This window comes from Podarcis gaigeae (assembly GCF_964106915.1).
Source record: "Podarcis gaigeae genome assembly, chromosome: 7".
Lineage (NCBI taxonomy): Eukaryota > Metazoa > Chordata > Lepidosauria > Squamata > Lacertidae > Podarcis > Podarcis gaigeae.
In genome coordinates, this window is record NC_139683.1 from 13,450,003 (window position 1) to 13,466,966 (window position 16,964).

Sequence of the window (16,964 nt, forward strand, 5' to 3'; positions counted from 1 at the left end):
CAGTCCAGTATATCTGAAGGAACGTCTCCACCCCCATTGTTCTACCCGGACACTGAGATCCAGCGCCGAGGGCCTTCTGGCGGTTCCCTCACTGCGAGAAGCCAAGTTACAGGGAACCAGGCAAAAGGCCTTCTCGGTAGTGGCACCCTCCTTGTGGAATGCCCTCCCACCAGATGTCAAAGAGAACAATAACAACCAGACATTTAGAAGACATCTGAAGGCAGCCCTGTTTAGGGAAGCTTTTAATGTTTGATGTATTACAGTATTTTAGTATTTTTCTGGAAGCCGCCCAGAGTGGCTGGGAAGCCCAGTCAGATGGGCGGGGTATAAATAATAAATAATTATCATCATCATCATCATCATCATCATTCTTCCATAATGGAACCAAATGCTGTTTATGCACTGACCAGACCCAGATCCGATTTAGCTTCCCCAAAGTGAGGGCCTCATTTGCCTCTAGTCTAGACCATAACCCCGGAACTTAAAGGAAGAGAAAGACAAGTATTTGTTATGAAACCAGATTTATTAAACCTTTTTGTACAGGAATTCTCCAACATCATCATGTCGATTTTCGTATATGTACATTATTTACAAACATCCAACATAGTGTTATTAGCATGGTACCTACCAATATATACAGATTCATAGGCAAGTATGTGGATATTTTTTTTCTTTTTTAAAAAAAAAAACAACTGTATCACAGATACAAATATATTAAAGCAATCACAAGAGCTTTAGTGCAATCAAGGTAAAAAATTAAAGTTTCACCTCTAATTCTCTTGATTCTATCAAGTTAGTATTGCCAGCCATTAATTCACATTTAAATGCTCTTTTGACACCTCGGGTTTTAGGACACTCACACAAACCTCTACAGTCATTAAGAAAACACAAAACCAATCAGAAGATGGCAAGACATTAAGTGGGAAGGTTCATAGCAGATGAGGTATAAACCGATCACAAGAGCCCAGTGGCTCCACCCTTTGGACAAAGCTAAGCCTTAAGAAATAGTAGGATTCTTAAGCAACGTCCACATTTGGTACTTTGAATTCTGGGCTAAACATGTATATCCAACCAGCTTTTCCCCACAAAGAATTCTGGGAACTGTAGTCCCATGAGACTAGCAATCTCAAGACAGCCCAGCAGAAATACATTCCCCAGAGTTCCTTGAAAGGTAAAGGTAGTTTGCTGGTAGCATATCCCCAACGCTGATGAATACATCAGTTTCAGATACGGGATAAAAGTATTTTTGAAACAAAACCTGGTTGGCGTGTGTTTACACACACACACACACACACACACACACACACCCTTGCAAGCCAGTCAACAAGAGATGCTGATCCACAGAGCTGTTTGCTAGTTTGTTGACCCACACATTTTCCCACAGGGCACACCAACCGCCTCTGAGAAAGGAGAACCAACCGTCTCCCAAATGAACAAAAGTTTCCCTCTCTAGTTCTCTGGGTGATTTCCAGCTCACCCCGGGGCAAGTACCTATTTGCACAAACCGGAGCAGTCGTCTTTGTCAGAAGGAAGTTCATTACCGCATCCAGGAAGCAAATGTTTCTTTCAAGTGTATTCATTATTCCACAAGAACTGGAGATACAAAAAACAACCACCACCAATGACCGCCAGTGGTACATGAACATTTAATAAGGGGAAGAGATTTCCAGAGGGAGATTACTCTTGAACAGCCTGATGGGAAGGTGAGGACATTGTTTAGAGGCTTACGGAAATGAGGATTTGTTTTTTGTTTTCCTTCTTGTACAAAAGAGTGGTGAAAGGCATCAGAGAGCAGAGCCCACACCCTGCCAACACAAATGTTGTTTCGGTATATGTAATAAGATCGGGCTTCTATTTGCCTCTCAGGTTCAGGTTGGGACACTCTGGGCTGGTGTTTTGGCATTCAGATAGATATACTGGACTACTTTTGGAGCGACACCTTCACACAGGAGCGCCAGGCAAGTTCCTTCGGATCATTTGCCTCGGGAGCTAAAAATGTCACGTTTTAAAGCAGGAATGAGGAACACCTGTGTCCCTTCAGATAGCTGATGGACTCCAACTCCCATCATCCCAAGCCGGTATAGTCAATGGCCAGGAATGATGGGAATTCTAGTCCAACTGGAGGAGAACCACAGGTTTTCTCACTGCTGGTTTAAAGAGCTCAGGCAGATACAACACCAAGGCCGGAAGCGAGCTTTAAATCTGCACCCACCAAGGACCAATTCTAGCGCTCAACATAGAACACATTCATCAGCCAAGTCAAGGAGATTGCTACATCTGAGCCAGAAATGTCTCTGCCAACTGCCAACATTTCTTCAGGGGCTCAGGAATAAATACCTCCTGACCCGTGGGGTGGGCCTGTGTTGTTGCTGGACTACAACTCCCATCATGCTTGACCACTGGCTAATGGGAGGGCACAATATGAAGTTCCCCTTATGCTACACAGGTATGCTTTTCACGGGAGATGCCAGGGAGCTGTTTTGAGAACGCAAACCAGAATTCCTCCTTTTCTTGTCTTACGCAATGAGGTAATGCGGTCGGTTAGCTCAATGTCGGACCAGAAAGTTCCTAATCAGATGGGAAGATCAAGTCCCACTAAGCCTTGGGCAGGTCGCTACCTCTACCTGTTTGCCTTCAGCATCCCCATCTGTGAAATGGGCACAGCGGTGCATTGCCTTCCAAGATTATAAGGCTATGTACGCAGGTGCAAGCAGAAGTATTGCATCACCTAAGGGTCACAAACAAGTGCACCCCATTTTATGGCTAAAACACATCTGGCAGAGGGTTTTTTTTTGGGGGGGTCTAGCTGGCCAATTCAGGTTTTCTGTAACCCTTCGTAAAGGCTTACACACTTCCTTAGAACAGGCATGGCAGAAGAGGAGGAATAGGGCCAAAGGGAGAGAATGTCAAAAGGAAACCTCACCTATAAGTAAGAAATCTGAGAACTGCTCCCTTTAAGGAGGAGTCCTCAAGTCTGCTAAAGAATTGGATGCAAGAGAAATCGGATGTGGAAGCATTTGGAGACAGAAAGACAAGATTTGCTACCTGCACCGTCACACAAGAGACAGGGGACTCCAATGTTGTAGGGGCTTTTGTGGCAGTTCAGGAGGCACCAACAGTCCTGATCTCATCAATCAAACATAGACATTCCAGGTTTAGTCTGATAATGGGTTAGGAACGGGGTGGTCTGACGTTCAAGCCAATGGCAAAAACCCTCATTGTTTTAAGAGCCCCTGTATTCCAAAGCAAAACAATTCTGGCGCAAATGCACCCAACCCCCTGTGCCTGTCGACCCAAATCCACCCCAAACCATTAAAGTCCCAAGAATTCAGACAGGAGCCCAATTCATCCCACAAGATGCACGGCCAACTTCTATAGCTGCCTGATTTCTCCACACCTTGGCTAGCACAAAGCCGTTACAGCTCTGTCGAAAAGCCAACGAGCTACAGTTTAGTTGAGGTTCAGATTTTGAATGGGGGGAAAGGCGAATTTGACAAACAAAGTAATTCCAGGTTAATCGCCTCCTGGAAGGCTGAAAACAGTCAAATGGGTTTCAAGCCACAAACTCTGAAATGCAGCTAAGAAAAGGAACTGGCAAACTGGAGGCAGAAGGGGGTGATTCTCACATGTCAGGAGACGCAAGCTCAAAACTAGTTAGATAATCTTAGCTATAAAAATAGACAATCCGGCTGATTATTATTTTTTGCACTGTGACTATCACAAACCCCCTGCCTAGCACTTAAAGAACTGTATTCTCTCTTACATCATCAGTGAAGAGATTCTGTAATCTAAGCCAGCCCAGAGCCCTGTCAGTTTGATGGATGAGAGACAGAGCAATCCAGTTGGCCCTTCTGTGGTTTCGACAACAATATAACCTTGCCTGCAGAACAAGGCTGTGTGGATTGAACATGGAACCAAGCTACAAGGTGTTTTGCTTTTTCTTAAAAAAACCAGCCAACAAAGACGGCAAACCTCAGACTGCTTATTCCAGACAGCCCTATATATAAAATTCCCACTGAAGTTCAGAGCAAACTTTAAAAGTCACAGCCTAGAAGTCCCAGGCCGAAGCGCGTTTTGCACAGGTCCATTTGCTCCAGAGTAAGTCCCACAGGGATTCAAATGGGAATTCGTGAAGCAGGCGACGGATGTCAATCTCCTACTTGCAAGGGTACGACTGTCCTGACCGCAGCTCAATTTTTGGGAAGGACCACAGAAAACGAAGAGAGAGAGGGTGGAAATTAAAGACTGCACGAGAGTGTGAGAGGCTTCTTGTCCCCCGAGGCAAAAACCCAGAGCTAGCAAAAGAAGGAGCTAATGTCGTCATCCTCCCTGGATTTCTCCGGAACAACCTGATCGGAGGCTCTCATGTCCTGGTTGGCGTAACCTGATTCCAAAACAGAGTCAAACCAAGGATGCAGCAAGATTTCTGGAGCTGTGAGTCTCTCGGAGGGCTCCCTCCTTAGCAAGCTTCGGATAAGGCAACGGGCTTTGGGAGAGACGTGGTCCGGAATGCAGAACTGTCCGCGCCGGATTTTAGAAAAGAGGGCAGTAGGGTCCGAGTCATGGAAGGGGTAACGTCCCACGAGGAGGGTGTACAGCATGACTCCTAAGCTCCAGACGTCAGCCGACTTGCCGGAATAAGTCCCCATCGTGTTAAGGATCTCTGGGCTGACGTAGGCTGGGCAGCCGTGTTTGTCCGACAAGGCATCGTCCTCCCCTTTGATGATGTGCGTGTCCTCCAAGCTTTCGAGCCGGAGCTGCGTCCTGGAGAAGAGGAAAGAGATTGAGGCATCAGTTACCAAGCAAGGCCAGGAACTGGCACAGAGGAGGAAAGTTGACTGGGGGAAGGGGAAAATGGTATCATTGCATGCAGGAGCTCCCAGTTTCAATCCCACAGATGTCCCGGTAGGCCTGGGGCAGTCTGCTGTCTGAAACCTTGGAGAGCTGCTTCCAGTCCGTGTTGACAATACTGAGCTAGATGGACCAATGGCCACCATTTAAGGCAGCTTCCATAGTCACTTTCCCACACGTTGGTGAGCAAAATGGGTCACAAGACAAGGAGAGAAACACAAGGAAGGCACACCAACACGTAAGTCCAACAAAGGGTCCAGCAACGGTGGTGGACTCCTTCATTGTATGTTTTTAAGCAGAGGTTGGATATGGAGGCTTCAGTTGAGATTCCTGCATTGCTCTACGCTTCTCTGAAACTATCAGATCTCAAAATACATGAACCAGAGTCAGGTCAGGGATGATAACATAACCAAGAGCCAGTTCCTCAAGAATGTCAAGTGCAGGGAATTGGCAAACAGTTTCGTCACATCCTGGAGATAAGAACCGCCCCCTTCCCAAATGACAGCAACTATGTTGTATCCTGGGACATGGGTGGTGCTGTGGGTTAAACCACAGAGTCTAGGACTTGCCGTTCAGAAGGTCGGCGGTTTGAATCCCCTCAACGGGGTGAGCTCCCGTTGCTCAGTCCCTGCTCCTGCCAACCTAGCAGTTCGAAAGCACGTCAAAGTGCAAGTAGATAAATAGGTACCGCTCCAGCGGGAAGGTAAACGGCGTTTACGTGCACTGCTCTGGTTTGCCAGAAGCGGCTTAGTCATGCTGGCCACATGACCCATAAGCTGTACACCGGCTCCCTTGGCCTATAGAGCGAGATGAGCGCCGCAACCCCAGAGTCAGTCACGACTGGACCTAATGGCCAGGGGTCCCTTTACCTTTATGTTGTATCCACGACCTGTACCAAAAATGCTCAAAACCTTTAGATTAAGGATCTAATTCTGTGTATTCAGAATTAAGTCCTACGGAGCTCTGTGAGGCTTACTCCCAGGGTAAGTGCGCTTAGGTTTGCAGCCTCCATCGATCAGAAACCATTACACACAAACCGCTGCAGAAAGGTTTCTGCGTGTCGTGCTCATCATCGGTTGACTGTAGCATCAAGAAGTGACTCAGGCTATGATGAATGGGACCCCTCAGATCACAGACCACAGCCAGAACTTTCATGATCACCCACCAAATGAAAACACAAAGGCAAGGCTTTTTGACTGAGACAAGTCACACGCTCCGGGAGAGGAGAGATTATGCACGTGAAGGAATGAGCTGGACGGGAATATAATTCCTGATGTCAACAGCATGAGACAACTGAGCCACTCAGGACCACAATCTCACTTCAACGGTGCAGGGCAATTTCCCTGGGCAAATAATATATCAGAGAAACACATTGCGAAGACACTCACAGACATCACTCTGTGACTGCCACAGCCACCGATGCCAGCACTCAGGTGACACAGCTTGGTAGGTGAAGCATGAGACTCGTGGTCTTGGGTTCGAGCAAAAGGTTCCTGCACTGCAGGGGGTTGGACCAGATGCCCCACATGGCCCCCTCCAACTGTACAAGAGCATTGCTCGATTACTCCGGCCTTGAGGATTTCAGTGCGGCGATGCCAAATTCACAGGGCAGAGATCCTGGGCTGAAGCCAGCTGAGCCCCGGTGACGTCAAGCCTTAACTGGCTGGTGGATCGCAGCCAAAACCCACATCCCTTTTGTTCCTGATATAGTCACAACACTTTGGGCTCAGATATGCATTGCCACCACACACACACATACAAACAGGCATTGCAGGGTATATACCCTGCTTTTAAGCAGACACCCCATTTCCCAGAGCTTTTCACCATTTCAGTTGCCGTTTTTTACGTTAAGTTGGTTATGTATTCTCTGGCTCCTGCAGGGCTCCCTGCTCAGTAAAGCCTTCCTTACAGTTTTGTTGGCCTGAAAAATGCATTGATTTGCTCGCTGTCCTCAGGGTGACCTTCCTGTCCTCTAATGCAAAAGAATCCTCTCTCCTCCCTCCCCACCGGCCACAACTCCACCGGATGGTTTTCTAAGCGGAAAATATGACTCAACCTACCCTGGCCTGCCCTCCCACTGCCTGGCGGGGCATCCAAACTCTGCACCTGTGCTTGCCAGGCTAATTGCTTAACCCTCTGATTACCAAACAGGGAAGCACATGACACGCTCCCTGCGCAACGCTTCGGTTTCCAAATTCGCAGCACTGGATGCAAGCTGCTATTTTGGCTAGCGGTTGTGGGGGGGGGGGGCTTGCTTTTCTCTACAAGACAACTTGTCCTTTCTGCTGCGAAACTATAAATCTGCAAGCAGGGAGGGCAGAGAATAATTTGGCTACAAGGCTCCAGTCTCGATTTTTGCTCACCAGGGCGATGTTTCGTACATGCATGCCCCCCGGCTCTTAGGTGTTATTCAGTTGTTGATGACTTGGGAGCAGAATGTGTGATCCAGTTTCACTTTTTGTGGTGGGGGGGTGGTAGGTGGGCAAGGGGGCACACTGGCTGAAAATGCAGGCTCTGTTTGTGGCCTTTTGATCATTCCAGCCACCCCATAATGCCCACGCTCAGCACTTCCATGAAGAAGATGATCAGAGCGTTTGTTTTTTTTAAAAAAAGAAAGAAAATCCACTGTCTGCTCTGCAATTGATTGGCACGCAGGGCACACAATTTGAACTCGCTTCTTGGGGCAGATGCCACACCCTCCAATAGATTACTAAGTCCTTTCCACCCCTCCACAAAAAATTACACTCACTACTCATCTTTTTTTAAAAAAAGCAGAAAACAAATTTGTGTTGTTGCACCTGCCTATCCCTCCATGCCCATTGACATTTTAAAAGTAAAAAACTAAACCGAATAGCATTAATAAATAATAATAATCTGGGTGGCTTCCAACAGGTATAAAAACTTAACAATTATCTCTCAAAGTTCCTCGCTCTGCAATGTCAGGCCCCCTCCCTCCAAGCAAACTAAACTAGATTGCGTGCAGAAGCCCCCAGATTGAATTCCCAGCATCTCCAGTTAGCGTGCCGGGGAGGCAGGGTGTGGACCCTGCCTGAAATCCTGGACAGCTGCTGCCAGTCAGTGTAGACAGTACTGAGTATAAGTCAGCTTCCTGTTTTCCTAGATTTACTGTGGTGTTTATTGTGGGGCGGCTGTACGAAATCAGAACTTATAAAATGCAACCGCCACCTCTTTCGTACAGTGGCTGGAAGCCTCCAAAATGGCAGGAAGCTCGCTCCCTGCGTCTCAAGCCTCCTTTAGATGGCCTTGCACACGGGAAAGACATGAAATTCTGTACCAAGAAAGCAATGTGGGCAAATTGAATGCAAAAAGGAGTCTTGCAAACAAGCTGTCCTTCAGGAACTGCTCTGCTAGGCTGAACCAAAACTTCCTTATTCCTGTCCAGGAGCAGATTCTCCCACCTGTTTGGAGGTTACTGTGTGGGGTGCCTTGAAGCAGATCGGAGAATCCAGGGGTTATATGTTTGAAACACAGGAGAACCAAAACCTACGAGAGCTTAACAGACACCTTTACGAAGAAGAAACCATCGGAATGATGCACAGTCATAAACATCACCCCAACGCAGGCTGCAATTTGCACACTCCCTAAGATCCAACAGCTGACTATGGCATCACTTCAAAGTAATGCGCGGATTGCAGCCCTCAAGTGTGAAACTGTTTCTGCTGATGTGAAAAGCAGAACTCCCACAGAATTCAAATGGGCTGGAGTTTCACACCTATTCCGGGCTGCCCACATAACACCCAACTGCAGGTTATCTTCAAAGAGTTTTGCAAAACCTGCCAACACTTTAGCAGCAGCAGCAGCAGCATCCTCAGCTCCTCATTTTCAGTTGCATGCATATATATTTATAACACAGAGAGAGAGAGATAGAGGCTCCATGCTTCTTGCACCACCTTTAAGCAGTCGACCCTTCCTATGGCCTATATATACACAGGGAAAACTGCATCAATCCTGTGGACAACAGCACACCAGGTCTGCAAAAAGAAGCAGAGCAAATCAACCAGGTACGGATTGCAAGGCTGAGCACCGTTTGTGAATCAAGAGCTTGTTTCCAGAAGATGTGCTCTCTCTCCAGCGTTAGAAATTTGCCAGGCGCATTTTGCACCTGGCTACCGGCCACTCACGACTAAGTGAAGGCACCCAACATCTCCTCCATCTGGAAGTGCGTGCCTGGGGATCCTGGGATCCTGACCGTTTTTCGCACGCGAATGACACATCCTGCAGAATCCTACCCCTTCTAATTTTATCTGCACAATCAGAAGGAATTTCAGGAGCTGAAAAGTCATGTTGAAAAATACAACGTTTGAGCCGCCTGGCCTCAAAATGGCAACTGGGCATTGTGTTTTGGCAACTATAACCCTGGTTTAAGTAGCTATTTGGCGCCTAGCTTATACAGTGGTACCTCGGGTTACATACGCTTCAGGTTACATACTCTGCTAACCCAAAAATAGTACCTCGGGTTAAGAACTTTGCTTCAGGATGAGAACAGAAATCGTGCTCTGGCAGCGCAGCAGCAGGAGGAGGCCCCATTAGCTAAAGTGGTGCTTCAGGCTAAGAACAGTTTCAGGTTAAGAACAGACCTCCAGAACGAATTAAGTACTTAACCTGACGTACCACTGTATATCGGAGTTTCTATGAAGATGATGGACTTTTCGGAGCGAGCCAACCTGACCGGGAGAGTCCGCGACCAGAAGGAGAAGGAGTACCAGGAGGAATGGAGGAAATTCAAAGACTATTTAGTTAAATATGCTAAGATAATTTAAATAGAAATACATGCAAACACCAGATAGGCTCAGGATTTAATTATATGATGTGATGTTATAGAATAGCATGTTTAAATTTAATATGAAAAGAAAGACGTTAATTGATTCAAGTAAATTTTATGAGAAATTTGTTTTGGAAAACTTACAACTTACAATATATATTGAAATTCAGCCAGGGGGATTTGAGGAAGTCACGTAACCATGTTCTTAAGAGTGGAATAATTACATAAATAATTAGGATTTTTGTTTGTTTGTTTATAAATTTTGGAAAATCAATAAAATTTTTGATGGTATACATACATATATATATCGTTTCTAATACTGGTTCTCCTCCACCGACCCCATACAAATCCCTCCCATATATGCAGGTGTGGCTGAGCTATGTAACTGGACAATCATGGGGCTGAGAGTAATCTCAGCCGTGTCTCTGCTTCCAGTAGGTTGTGTCACGTGACAACTGCAATAACACAGCCCCTGGCCAACCCTGGATAGTTAACTACATGCCTGTTCAAATGCAATGGAAACCCATGCTCTAGGGAAAGGAGGGTGGGCTGAGGAATCTTTCTTGGACTGAGGACACAGGAGTTGCACTTTGCTGAGGCTCACCCCCAACCATTGTTCTGAGCGAGCCAGCGTTGTGTCAGCGTCAGACCCATGGGATTTGGACCGCATACCTTGACTCTTGAGTATCAGTACTGCCTTGAACAATTCATCGCAAGTACACACTGTGCCAACTGCAACCCATTTCTCTTGCTTCACCACCTCCAGCCAACACAATTCTCATTCACGGTCCGTGCCCAAATGTAAACCATTTGAATATGCAATACTTAAGAATGACACCAAGGTGTAATTTGCTGCCGTTCTGCCAGACACCTAGCCCTGTAATCTCAACGAGACCTGGAGTAACACATGACCCAGCGCAACCCACAAACCAGCTGAGCCAGTCTCCGCGCACCTGAACCAATGACCCACCTCAACAAAATCAAGACAAAGCTTTTTGGATTCTACACGGTTTAAGTCCAGCTGAGTTCAGTGGAGCTCTCGGTTATAGGTCGAACTTGAGAAAGCACCCTCTCAGTCCTGATCAGTATTCCTCTGCTTGCAAAGGAAGCAGTTTAGGAGCAACTTCACAGATGGAAACCTCCCTACAAAGGGGTGCCACGGGGTAATGCATTGTCCACAAAGACCACGCAAGATTGAATTTCATCGCAGGCATGCAGATTGGGAAATCAGGATTTGGCAAAGAAATCCCCGACTTCGGTACGTGCCATCTGCACATATGATGGAATGTATGTTTTCTCCCACACCTAAATAAAATTGTCGGAAGCTTGGCGGTCCCCATCTAAAGCTGGAAGACTCAACGCATTACTCTGGCAGATGGATAGCTCAGCTGGTTAGAGCATGGTGCTGATGACGTCAAGGTTGCAAGTTCAATCCCCCCATGAGATACTTGCCTATTCCTGCATTGCAGGCAGGGGTTAGATCAGGCATGGCCAAACCTGGCCCTCCAGATGTTTTGGGACTACAACTCCCACCATCCCTAGCTAACAGGACCAGTGGTCATGGATGATGGGAATTGTAGACCCAAAACATCTGGAGGGCCAAGTTTGGCCATGCCTGGACTAGATGATCCCTCCCAACTCTACAACTCTACGATTCCACGATTTCCCTGGAAGGCGGGATGTAGCACAAATAACAAATTCATTGACTTACGGTAAAGAACAGCCCCTAAGAGGCCAAGATCCAAAGAACAACTCATTTAGCCCACTGCACCAGCACCGGATTCAGGAACTGTGTGGGGCATCCATTTGCTTTAGCTGCTGAGCATAGAATCAAAATCCAACTAGGCAGACATACAGTAAAATAATATTCTGGATCCCTTGCCAGAAACAAGACAGATGTTTATATAACATAACTAATGTGGTGCAAAGTCAATGAAAGTGCGCTTTGAACCAGGAAGTCCAAAGTTCAGATCACTTGACTGTCATATACACAAACCAATTGGCTTGGGTACGCTCCTGTTTTTATTTTGGGTATAAAACTACAGGGTTGTTGCACAGATTAATGTGATAGTGACACTTGCAGCAGCCAATGTGGTGGCCTCTGTATGTTGCCAGGCAACAACTGCCATCACTCCGGATCATCAGCCTCCCCCGGCTGGGGCAGATGGAAGCGGGGTTTCCAACAACATCTGATGTTTCTTATTATAAAGGAAGCACTCTAAGATATTGTGCACACAAAGATATATAGCAAAAATATATATTGTGCACACAAAGATATATAGCAAAAAAGAGGACACGATGGTGGAACCTACACACATATAAAAAACCGCTTTGAAAACGCTTTATTTGAAAACGTTTTAAAAAATACATCCAATTCTGCATAGCTCACTTTCACCATCTAGAGTCACATTTGTATACTGCAGTTTGCAACGCCTTTAAAATGTTTCACTTGCAGTTGTGTAGCTGAGTCCTACGACGACTTGGCCCCCACCAAAACTACCTTCGGCTCAACAGACCAGTCAAACCTTCTCTCCTAAAGAGTCTTCTATGCCAATACAGGTATGCAACTTGCAGCCAGTGGGCCAAACCTGGCCTTGCAACCACCAGCTACAGAGCAGAGGGATGAGAATACAGGGAATGCAGGAATCTGGCATATGTTTGACGAGTGGGGCATTTGATCCTCCTAGCTCAGTACTGACAAGCAATGGGTTTCCAAGCGAGGGACGCCCCCCCCCCCCAGCTCCACCTTGAGATGCTGGGTCTTGAACCTGGGACCTTCTGCATGCAAAGCAGATGTTCTACCACCAAGGAATGCCCCTTCCCCTGCAAAGCCCTGGGGGAAAGTCGTGGCTTTCTTGCCCTCCACCCAAATTAGCTGAAGAAAGAGCTCTCCCCAGAGCATTTGGGGAATTTTAAGACAACCACAAACCCCTTGCTCACCTTTCTTCACTAGAAAACACGAACTTCCTGAGTTTGAGGTCCCCCAGCACAATGGCGGACTGGTGGCAGTGGGCAACCGCCGAGACGATTTGCTTGAAGAGCTTGGCTGCCTCCTGCTCTGGAAGACGCTTGCAGCTCCTGACGTAGGAATGCATGTCGCCAAAGTCCTTATCGAAGAAGACGTAAGCTTTCGTCTCCCCGAGAATCACTTCCACGATCCCGGTGATGTTTCTGTGCGACGGCAGCTGGATGTAAGGTCGGATCTTGTCCTGGTAGTGTTTGAGGGGGAAGACCTGGAAAAAGATGGCCAAGGGGAGAGCTGTGGTTAGAGAACGGGGATTCGCCAAAGGGGTTTTCATACCGAGAAAATCTAAGCGGATGGGCATAGCTTGAAACATCCACCGCCTTCAAGCAGCAGTGGAGAACTTGTGGCCTTCCAGATGTTGTGGGACTACAACTCCCATCCTCCTTGGCCATGGCTGATGGGAGTTGTAGTTCAGGAACCTCTGGAGGGCCAAAGGTTCTCCTCTCCCTGTTTTAAAGCATTAGAAATCAAAGAGGGAGCAGGTGGCATAAATTGCAGAGAAGGAGGAATGATATGCTGTTTAAAAGGAGCAGAGAATGGGAAGTTGAGAGGGTGATTATTTTTTTTAAAAAAAGAATTACACATTTTCTTAATGGTGTCTGTTGAGATAAATGGATTTCAATGAAATGCACAAGGATAAATTCGTGCTGATAAATTCGTGGACCATGGCATGCATATCAACAGCTACCAGCCAGAAAAACTGGAGAGCTTCCACTTGGGAGTGGCAATATATCTGGATTTGTTACTGGAAAGAGGTGTGCCCAGCCAGAGACATCTGGTTGGCTGCTGATGGAATCAGAAGGCTGAACTCATCAAGACCAGGGTTTCCTAAACTTGGGTCCTCCTGCTGTTTTTGGACTACAGTTCCCACCATCTCTGACCACTGGGTCCTACTAGCTAGGGATGATGGGAGTTGTAGTCCAAAACCAGTTGGAAACTCAAGTTTGGGGAAACCCACGAAGTAGTATCATCCCCAGACCAAAGGCATTTGCATAGCCACACCCCTTTCTGTCCCACGCCAGCTTGAAACGCAGGCCAATTCCTAGTTCTGCACATGCACAATTACTGAAGAGAAAGGAAACCCCAATTTCAGCACCAACACCAAGCCAGACAGCCTGCCAGAAACCTCCTGGAAGCAAGGCACCCAAGTTACGTGTGAGCTCAGTTCCCGAGGCTTCTCTGCCAGCCCTGAAAAAGTACCTCTGGGTATGCAGTGAGAAAGAGAGAGAGGAGCAGGGAGAGGCATTTAAAACCATCCACCCTCCAATCTGTCTGCGGTGATTCAGACAAAGGCGATGGCGACCCAGCTCCCATTTCGGAGCATGCCAAACCCTGAGCAAGGGAAGGAGAGGATTAAAAGCCTCTCTCATGCCTTATTCACAGATGTTTTGCAAGACTTTGGGCATGTTCTCCGGCTGACCTGCAAGGGCTCTGCTGGGTTACTCACATCCTAGGCCTGACTGGAAACTGTGACGTACACACATAGTGTCATCATTCCAGTCCAGGCAACCCGGCAAGAGACTCCTTGCCGTGGGAGCCCCATCGTCCTCTCCTCCCTGCCCAACTTAACTCCCTGTCCCCGGCTCGCTCCATGTCATTTCAGCTGTCTCCAGTTACTGCAAACGAGAAGTGTTAAATTAACAGTCACCAAATTGTAGTGTTGGAAGGGGTCTCTGGGTCATCTGGTCAAAGCCCCTGCAATGCAGGAATCTCAACGAAAGCATCCATCAGTGGCTATTGGCTCTGATGGTTGCGTTATTGCTCTAGTATCAGAGGCTGCATACAGATGATACATTTAAAGCACATTCTTTCCCTCAAATTATTCTAGGTACTGAGGCTTAGCTTCCACTGAGCTACAATTCGCAGCAATCCTTAAACCAGTGAGTCCAGTCACAACCAGCCTATCAGTGGCCTGGTTGAGTTATTCCAATGGAAACTTGCTTGGGGGAGATCAGTGGGGCTGCTTGCAAAGCTTGATTAAAATATCCTTGCAGCCCGATCTCCTGGGCGCTTTCACAAGCAGAAATAGGTCAGAACTGCTACAATAAAGTAAACCAAGGAGCAGCAAACTAAGCCATGTCGCTACTAATTTGGCATGAAATATCCACTGAAACCTTTGGCACATTTTCTCTGTCCCCTGCCGCTTAACAAAGCCTAAATAGGGGTAAGTGAAATACATGATTATTCTCCCCATGTTAATTCCTGCCTCCTTCCCTCCCCCACTTCCGCCATCTGCGCTGTACTGAATCTTGTCCTTTCATATTTTCTAAAATCTGTCGAAGAGACCTGTGTAACTCAAAAGCTTGCCTCCCAGTTTGAAGATGAAATAAAACGCATCTCGTTGTTCCAGGCTATGCAACTGTTAAGTGCTGCAATCATCCAGGGACTTGCTCCAGAACCATCTCATTTATTTTAATGGGTTTGCGGCAGAGCAAGTGCGGGAAGGCCCTCCAGGTCTCCACAACTGCACCTCCTATGAGAAAGCCTGTAAACAGCAGGTGGCAGCAGTAAACCCCATCTCTCCAGCTACTGCCCTGCTCAAAGAGATTGGGGAAATATTCAAGGACAGTGTGAGTGTGCGCGTTTTATTTAAAGAGCTGAGGACACCTCATGGAAAACTTGGAAAGCTCTGCTAGTCTCAGCCAATTCCTGCTTGCGTACTATTCTGCAGGAGGGAAGCGGAAAACAGAGGAGGATGACGGAGGAGAAACTTAACCCTTTTTTGTCAAGTGTGGGGAATCTTTCCAGATGGCTTCCAACCCGCCCCCCCCCAAAAAAAAAACCTAACGCGGAGAAATCCAGCCCTGGTCTCTGCACGGATCTCCACAAAAAGAACACAATCTAAGTTCTGCCGACTCAGTGCAGCCCCGACCTAATTCGTCTACATCATGTTTTGCAGATATTTGCCTGCTGGCACCATCATTACATAAATCCAGCGCCCACTACGATCCTATTTCCCTTCACAAGCCCATTCTTACACGCGTTTACTCGGAAAGAAGCCTAAACCACGCTCAATGGCACTGACTCGCGAGAAAGCGCACCTAGGCATCCACATCCTTTCGGATCACGGGAATTCCAGGAACGTGTGGAACCTACGAGTTTGCCAGTGGGTCACCAATCCGTGTTGTTTCAAATTCTGCCCCCAACCTTCCACCCCGCGCACAAGAGTCCCGATCCACGCGCCACTTAAGCCCGAGGAGATTCTGATTCAGAAGACCCGATTCGGCTCGCGTGTGAAAACACCGGGTTTTCAAGGCTGTTACGCACGCTTTCCTCAAGGTAGCCAAGTTCCACTGAAGTTTACTCAATGGAGCTTGCTTCCTTTCTTCCGAGCGCAATCGCCGACGGCGCGGCCGAGGCTGGCCGGTCCCCCCGCTTTCCAAGGCGCAGAGGGGGCTCCCCCCAAACACGACGAAAGGGTCGGACGCCCGTCCCAAGCGTGCCCGGCGGCGCTTACCTTGCAGCGCAGCTCCCGTCCGGTGCTGATGTCGAGCGCCCTGGAGACGTGATCCCGGTCGGGCAGGGGCAACAAGAGGTAACCGGCGACCAGGCTGGGGCCCTGCGCGCTGCCGTTCCCTCCGGGGGTGCCCGCAACCGAGCCGCCACCTCCGGGGGCCGGAGAGACCGGCCCGCAGGGCGATCCGGGCGCGCTGAAGCAATCGTGGGGCGCCGCCGCCGCCGCGCTGGAGCAGTCGACGGCGAGGCGAGCGCACTTGGCGGCGGGCGGCGCGTCCTCGGCGCCGTCGTGCAGCAGGAGCCGCTTGGCGGGCGCGCACCGGCAGCGAGGGCCTCCCGCGCCGGCTGCCGGCGGGTGCAGGAGCACGGCGGGGCTGCGGGGCTCGAGCTGGCGACTCATGGAGCTGGCGGGCGGCGGCGATCCGAGCGCGGTGTGGCGCGCGAAGCCGGGACAAGGCGGCCAAGGAAAGCGGCTCCGGCTGCTGCTGCTGCCCAATTAATTGTCCTTCCGCGGCTGATTCAGGCGACCTCCTCCACTCCGAGGGAAGCAGCGCTCCCGGCCGAGGCTTGTGCAATGCCGTCCAGCAGCCTGGCGCGCATCCCCTCCTGCTCTCCTCCTCCCTCGACGGAGAGCGCCCGGCCACAAGTGCAGGCGCGCCCCTCCGCTCACCATCTGCCGGCAGCGCGGCCAAACTCCCGGGAGCTCATCAAAGTTCCCCGTGACGCAAGGGGAAGCGGGCGGGGCCTCGGGGAGCGCGGCCTCCAATTGGCGGCCTCAGCCCCATTCAGCACGGCTGCAGCCGACGGAGCGAGTAAAAAAGGGAAGAGAGCCGAGCGATTTCCAGCCAG

At 48.7% G+C, this 16,964-nt stretch overlaps 1 protein-coding gene across 2 annotated transcripts; it reads right to left on the minus strand.

Annotated features, from left to right (window-relative positions):
* Positions 1-504: 504 nt before the first annotated feature.
* TRIB1 (tribbles pseudokinase 1) lies at positions 505-16,964 on the minus strand. 2 transcript variants are annotated; one of them, XR_014566794.1, is made up of 4 exons: positions 16,117-16,808; positions 12,575-12,867; positions 2,729-4,764; positions 505-2,595 (listed from the first exon to the last, which is right to left on the minus strand). XR_014566794.1 is itself a non-coding variant. In XM_083749311.1 (3 exons), exons 1-3 carry the CDS (start codon positions 16,513-16,515, stop codon positions 4,296-4,298), a joined length of 1,161 nt encoding a protein of 386 aa, XP_083605437.1. In that variant the 5' UTR covers positions 16,516-16,964; the 3' UTR covers positions 505-4,295. The 2 variants fall into 2 exon arrangements, 1 of the variants encoding a protein (XP_083605437.1); XM_083749311.1 differs by having other exon boundaries at positions 505-4,764; positions 16,117-16,964.

Bases quoted from the DNA above. Each gene is read 5' to 3' on its own strand.
- TRIB1 (XM_083749311.1), bottom strand. From the start codon at position 16,515: ATGAGTCGCCAGCTCGAGCCCCGCAGCCCCGCCGTGCTCCTGCACCCG. The intron at 12,868-16,116 runs GTAAGCGCCGCC...ATCTTTTTCCAG, and splicing joins GACGGGAGCTGCGCTGCAAG to GTCTTCCCCCTCAAACACTA. The intron at 4,765-12,574 runs GTGAGCAAGGGG...CCTCTTCTCCAG, and splicing joins GTGTTTTCTAGTGAAGAAAG to GACGCAGCTCCGGCTCGAAA.